Source organism: Lonchura striata, chromosome 1 (genome assembly GCF_046129695.1).
Source record: "Lonchura striata isolate bLonStr1 chromosome 1, bLonStr1.mat, whole genome shotgun sequence".
Lineage (NCBI taxonomy): Eukaryota > Metazoa > Chordata > Aves > Passeriformes > Estrildidae > Lonchura > Lonchura striata.
This window is the reverse complement of record NC_134603.1, coordinates 108,783,419-108,790,662: the sequence shown is the minus strand read 5'-3', so window position 1 is coordinate 108,790,662 and position 7,244 is coordinate 108,783,419. Positions and strand designations below refer to the sequence as shown.

The 7,244-nt window shown below is 40.2% G+C and overlaps 1 protein-coding gene across 31 annotated transcripts in view; it reads right to left on the bottom strand.

Annotated features, from left to right (window-relative positions):
- Positions 1-3,705: 3,705 nt before the first annotated feature.
- ARPP21 (cAMP regulated phosphoprotein 21) overlaps positions 3,706-7,244 on the bottom strand; it is a 140,967-nt gene continuing 137,428 nt past the window's right edge. For all 31 annotated transcript variants that reach the window (XM_021553235.3, XM_021553237.3, XM_021553224.3 and 28 more), the window contains 2 exons: positions 5,677-5,828; positions 3,706-4,530 (listed from right to left, as the gene is read on the bottom strand). In XM_021553235.3, coding sequence (XP_021408910.2) covers positions 4,273-4,530; positions 5,677-5,828 — 410 coding nt within the window. In that variant the 3' untranslated portion in view covers positions 3,706-4,272. The remainder of the gene's footprint in view (positions 4,531-5,676; positions 5,829-7,244) is intronic.

Genomic DNA, 7,244 nt, shown 5'->3' with positions numbered 1-7,244 from the left:
TGAGCTAAGCAGGGGTTGAAGCTGTGAGCACTTCTGAAGCACAGTCTCTGGGCTAAACATGAGTGGGACACTTTTGGAGACTAAGGACTATTCTCCTTCTCCCTTACCAGTCAAGAGGAGCTCTGAGGGACAACATGCCAAAACCCCAAGCCTGGGCTGGGTGCCACCCTCTATCAGAGTCTCTCCACTGAGCATTAAGGGAGCAAACTGTTTTCTCTGCTATTGACCCAGAGGGGAAACATGGGCTATAACTCAAGAGACTGGTGAACAGAGGGGCTGAAAGGACACTGAGTGTGCACATTTCAGGGACACCAAGTGAAACAATTGTATTGAAGCATTAAGTGGCCATGTCAGGGCACATCCCCATGCTATGGAACAGCTAAGAGCACAGAGAGCAAGATTCTTTGGTTACTCTACATGCCCCCTGCACATTCCCATTCCTTGCTGCTGGGATAATTTGTGCAGTCTTCCTATAGTACGGGAAGCCTTCCACCCAGAGTTAAACAGAAACACAAGGGAATACAGTTTTAGAAGGAAATCATTGACTTCTTGGGCAGCACAAAGGACAAAACAATAGCAAATGGCATCTGGTTTCTGTCAGGATACACAGCCTCTGCAAATTACAGCCCAAACGAATAAGAGCCATCTAAAAGGCTGATCAGTGTCATCTGATGGAGTCAGCTCAATTCAGGATATGCCTCTTTGTTTTCTCAGTGCAATACAAATTAGAAAAAAAGAGTGGCAAATTAAATATGTATGAGGTCTAGGCAGGACTTTCCATCAGCTATGGAATACATAAAAGGAGGAGAAAGCAATATACCATTAACAAGGCAAGTATGCAGTAGGCAAAGGAAAAATGCAACAAACAGTCCATAGCACCACAAAAGGGCTGCCACAGAGCAGCTGCCTGAGTCTGCACAATTCCAAGGGAAGACTAGAGAAAAACAAGCCTGCAGAGACAGAGCATCCCCACTGGAGAGGCACGTGTCCTGTGAACAATTTCACTACTGTAAGCAGGACTCTGAACTCATGGTGACCAGTTCCTGAGTTGCTAAGTCTGGCCATGTGAATCCAACAACATTCGTTTTACAGAGATTACCTACATATATTTCAAAGGACTGAGGGAAAAGCACTACAGAGCTCCTCCTATGCATTTTTGTTATATGTATTTAAATAACTTCTTTTTTCCTCCTCATTCCCTCCCCTTCTGATAATGATGAAAAATCTCTTTTTTAATAGCAGAAAGGTGCTAAGCAATCCAGCTCAGAATATTTTTACTAACGAACAAAAATAGGATAAAGACTTGAAAATATAGTATGATTGATAATTAGAGAAATTTTTTTTGCTTCACTTGCCATAGAAAAATTACCTACATGTCTTCAAATACAAATTCTTTCAGCATAAAGCAAATACAATGCACCACCATGTGAGATGGCTCCCCCATGTACATAATACTGAAATAATTGGGGCATTCTCCATAGCTGAGGGAGAACAGATTCAGTTTCCTCATATGCCTAAGGAGATCTGAACTCTTTGGAGAGCAAGACAATTCAGAGGATGTAGGCTATCTTGGAGTGGGTGGCTGTGACCATCTACCGAAACTGTAAATTAAATTTCATAAAGAAAGTTCAAGTATCATATCAGCAGGAAGGAACATTAGTATGCAGGTACCTGCTGCTGCCACAAGGCTGAGAGAAGTCAGGCAGCTGCTCCCACAGCTAAGTAGGTGTTTTCTACCATTGTGCTAGCAGACAGGTAACATGGGAAAGCACGGCCATGGTCAGGCATGGGCTATGCTGTTTGCCAAGGGGACATGACCTAGAGTGGCCTAAGGACATGAGGAAATTCTGTCTACAGAAGCAAGATTCCTAGGCTTTCCTTTTTGAGTCCCTTCCCCATCTCTACTGAGAACAACTACAGCCCAGCTTGTCATCGATCTATGACGCTGAGGGCAGATTTTTTTTTTTACCAGGCAATTAATTCATTGTTCCCTGACAACAGGGAAGATTTATAAGGCAACAGTAGTGCTTCAGAGAAGAAATGAGATCTAAATATAGTGATGACCAAAGGGTCAGCTCGTTCCAGACACTGGCTGCATAGAGATTGCCCCTCCCTCCCCTCTCCTTCAGCCTGGGCACACACAGCCTTTCCTGTAGAAGGTCAGCTGCGACAAGGTCCTTCCTGCTGGACTCTGGAGCCTTGACAGAGAAGGAAACCCATTCATTCAGCTGTCAGTGATGCCACAGCAGCAAACACAGCATTAATTACATGCAATTACATCCATGCTAGGACCGAGACCCCTGTTGCATATGAAACTCTTAAAGGAAATAAAGCATACAATGCAGGGAATCTGAAATGAGAGCTCAGGGTCACAGGCAAAATTCAAATGCGGCATCTTGATTTAAAAAAAAAAAAAAAAAAGAAGGAAAGAAAAAAATCAATCAGCAGTCTCTCCCAAGGCATTTCACCTCTAATTGAAGTGAATTTTGTTTACTTAACTGCTCATGCTCTTGACTGTCTCTCAGCAAATGAATCGTGATTACACTACATAAAATTCAGTGTTTTGGCTTTCTTATGATTCCACAGGACTGGATTCCACACTTTATGACACATATGTAGAAAAAGGACTGAACTCTGAAAGGTATCTTTTCATTGTATAGAAAAGAAAAATGTTTCCTTCAAATACAGATTTGAAGCCCCTCCAGTTCCTGTTTCCACAGCTGAAGTGGAAACCAAAGGAAAGGGAAAATTAAAGCTGTTTCACATTCAGATTAATGTTGGCCAAGGGCTATGTAGGCTGCTCTAATCTTGGATATCTAAAATCATATATGTCATAATCAGATTTTACACACAGAAAGATTTTTTTTTCATAGTGCATATGCATAATTCTGGAGTGCTCAACTTTAACTATTGTAAAGGTGCTTAAAATTGATCAAAAATGAAGTTTAAATGAAAAATTACTCAGACTTCTGTCTCAAATATTATCATCATTGAAGCAAAATGAGGAACTACATGCAGCATTTATGAATCAAGAACATTTTATCAGAACAAAGCTGGGAATTTGAGTGAGGTTGGACATAAAACCAAAAAGCACCACAGGAACTGAAAAAAAGTTCTAAATCTTTCTGGAAAACCACTGTGTTTTAAAAGCCAATCTCCCAAACAGTCATCCCCACTTACTTGAAAATGGCAGACCTGATTTTTGGGTCATCTTCTTTTGTCAAAATTGCTTCACAGCTGGAGCACCAATAATTGTGTAGATCATCTCTATGGAGCAGGATTGCTGGGTACTGAGGTTGCTACATCAGTATTAACTGATCTTCCATCCAGTGGATGGAATATCATAGGACAACTATGTCTTCTCATGTATGACTGTTGTACGGTCTCTTGAAGAGATGTGACTTAGGAGAGGCTTGCAGCAGATGAGTTGTGTTTATAACATTCCAGGTCATAGGGATTGGCAAATTGCAAACTCAGTTACAGGTGAACTGGTCCAACATTCACTGAATACTTCCTGGGTGGCTATTCTACAATTCCAAAGTGGTCTCAGCTGTTATGGTACCTCATGCTGAGATACAGCTATGCTTTCTTCTAATCAAACTCCTCTAAGCCCATTAAGCACAATTTCCCCCATTAGCTTCACCTGAAAAAAGACAATGCAGAAACTAAAGGAAATTCACTCAGAAACAGAGGAGACCAAGCAGGTGGTAGAAACATGACCTTCCTTCATGAGGTCAAATAGCTTTATTGTGATTAAGCACTACAATACAGTATATATCCATAAAAAAACTCTATAGTGTATATAAATTATTCCTTCCATTCAGTAATTCTCTTTTTGTTTTCAGTTGTTTTTTTTTTTTTCATTTCCATTACAGCTTTGGTACAATGTGATTTTATTATATTTTTAAATACTTTTAGCTTCACAAACTCAACACAAAGTACAAAACTAATCCGAATCAGGGATATTACAATCTACACAGTGGTGTTCAGTGGTAGGAAAAAATCTTACCTCAATGAATTCATGTCACTAGCTAAGCTATAAAGGCATACCTAGCAGACATGACAAAAATATGCACCATTAACCAGCAAACATTTTTTTTTTCCAAAATTTATTTTACTTTTTTTTTACAGGTTTTTCCAGCAGCAAATCACTTGAGCATTGTCAGTACTCGTGTCCTCAACTGATTATTCTGTTGTGTTCCTCTTCATTTGAAGGCCATGATTTATTTGTCAAATAATGCACCTCTATCCTCATAAATCTAAGCCACAGTGTCAGTACTTGACCTGCCACCCTGCATTGTTGATGCTCGCACAGTTTGTCCTGCAGCTGGCAGAAATAACTGGAACGTTATTGGAGGGGCAGTGTGGGGCAATCAACCGGAGGTTGTTCTGTGGGGCCGGAGGTATGACATTACAGTAGACAGGCATTCCAGTGGCTGTAAGTGTTCCTTGAGCTGATTGATTAGGTAGCATGATTGGTTGTTGATATGATTGTTGCGGCAATCCTTGAGAACCCTGGGTCATTGGCACCTAGGTAGGAATACGGAAAGACGTAGGGAGAAAAAGACAGCAATTACTAAGCAAGTTAAAGTAGGCTCCCAGTATCCCTATATTCCTTCTAGATGAATTTGAGTGTACTGTGTTGTGCCAAAATGTCCTATTTTCTGCTGCTCAGGATTGTTCTCATCTCTGAGTTTTTTTTTGTTATAGAAGGTTTTAAAGATAAATCCCTCTGCTTGTAGGCCTAGAAAGTGTCTCTGTCATGACCTAGTATAATATGCATTACTGGGATCAATGCAAACAGAAGACTCAGCCCTGGTATATCTAGGCCATCTAAAAGGTCTAAACCTTTAACTTGATCATTAACCTTTAAAACGTGTTTTTGATATAGTAATCCTGAAAATGTAAGAGGAAAGTTTTACCCTCAAGCAATTTCCCTATTTCCATCTGTGTCACTAAGTGTTTTCAAAGAAGCTGAGGGAAAAGGGGAATGGCTGCTCAATCAGTGCAATCTATTAAAATGATTTAGGTGTCACTTAGTTTCTTAACTTTCCAGAGGGACCAGTAGGAAGTGTAAGCACAGGCCACCTCTCACAAGCGCTTGGCATAACTCAAGGAAACTAGGTATAAAGGTTGGGAAATAAGTCTGGGTAACTTACGGACTTGGTAAAAATCAAGCCACTGCCTTCCCTCTCCCCAGAACCCAATAAACAATAATCCATCTGGCTACAGCTTGTTATAGAAGACATGGTGAGATCCTTGGCAGGAGTCTCCACAGATGAGTAATTTTTAACTGGATCAGGCAAAGCCCTCAACTTCATTACAGGAAACAGTACTGCACTGGCAAAAAAGAGAAGAAATGAACAATGTTCTTATATTTTTTTAAATTAATTTTCTTCACAGGAAGAAGTCTAATTCCTTCGTTCTTTGTGACATTAGCCTCACTGCAGACTGCAATAAATAGTTCATTTGAAGCATTTCAAAATCAGAACAAAAATCAGGAGTACTAAAACCAGGTAAATAGGAAGCAAAGAAACTGACTTAAAAGAGTATTCATCAGAAAGCTTCCTGCCACACACTAACCAAATGAAGTTATAAGGGCACTGTGTGATGCAAAAACCTAATTCAATAGAGCATTCTCCAAGAAAAAAGTCTTTCCTTACAGCTCCTAAATACCTGATAGGATGACATGGCTGGATACTGCACCATCATGCCTTGCACCTGATTCCCCTGTTGATTATTCATCAGGTTCTGGCTTTGGGGTGGCTGCTGCATTCCCATGAGACCCTGGAACCCCTGCTGCTGGTTCGGCAGGACAGGCTGGTAACCTGGAAGAGGAAAGACGTCTTCAAATACCCTGTTGCTTATAGGGTCAAAATTACAACAGTTCTAAGGTATAGTAAATGATCCCATCGTTTATACCTGCATTTTTAGTTAAAAAGTTACTTGTTCCTGCAGAAATGTTACTGTAAATGAAAACCAAAGTGCAATAAACAAATGCCATGAGCTGGCAGCCCTGGCAGGCTGACCTGAGTGGGCAGCACACTTCTATTTTCCTTTTTGATACTGTGGCAGAGACTACCTGGAGGACTGTCTGACTGCAGCACAGGGCTGTAAAGCCCTAAAAATACACAGGGTGCTACTGTTTTTTGATTATTTCCTCAGAGGAAAAACAACTTCAAGGACACCAGCATTTGACCTTCACAGTCTAATCTGACAATTTCTTTCAGGTCGCATTTCTTACCTTACCCTCTTGCAATGCAGCTCCCTAGCACAATATAAACAGAGAAGTCTTTATTTAAAATAATCAAGTAGAACATCTCTTGACACACTAGCTATCATTTGCAAAGTTTTTTATTTAATTAGAGCATATTAAGGGTAATAATCCACCATACTATTTTCATGTGTGTCAAAGCAGGAAAAATAATAAATTAGGGAGCATCCTCCCCATTGCTTGGTAGGAACACTGCTAACACACCAGTGCCTGCACAAGGATGAGAAGCTGATGCTTCTGTTTTAACCTGTGACTAACACTGTGTTCAAAGCCACCACAATATTGCAGATTTTCTGCTGGGATGGCTCCTCTAGGAATAATGGAGAAATGGGCAAAGACTGGATGATCTAGAGAGCCAAGCCACTAATGAGGCAGCAGTGTGGATGGGAAGGCAAGCACAAATAAAAAATTGCTCAGCAGCAATGCAATTTTGCCTGGGAATGAGCCTAGACAGATGGAACTGGGCTGGTTGGGTGATGGTGATATTTAGCAATTAAGAACTTCTCAGAAAAAGCAGGAAAGGAAAGAAATATGCAGAAAGAGCCTGCCCTTGAAAAATACGGCCAGACATAGGTATTATAAATCTATGAATAATTTCTCCTTAACATATTCTGTGTTCTTTAGCACTCATATTTTTAACACGCAGCTATGCAGTGCACTATTAATTCTGTAGTGATGTTTTTAAAATAAGCATATTTCAGACAAAGAACTACCAGAAGGAGCAACTCTGTGTCATCCTTCTATGAAAAAATTGTCACGTCTGCTCAATTTATATTCATGAATACAGTACCAATATACTTCACAAAGTGAAAACCATCATCTGGATATTTCTTCATTATGTAAGAGAAATAAAGTAACAAATGTCTCTCTTTCTGCTGGTCTATTGTCAATTGATAGCTTTCCTTCTGAATCTGTTCTTATGCCAGGGAAATGTTGAGATTTCTGGTCAAGTATTTGGCATTAAAGATGC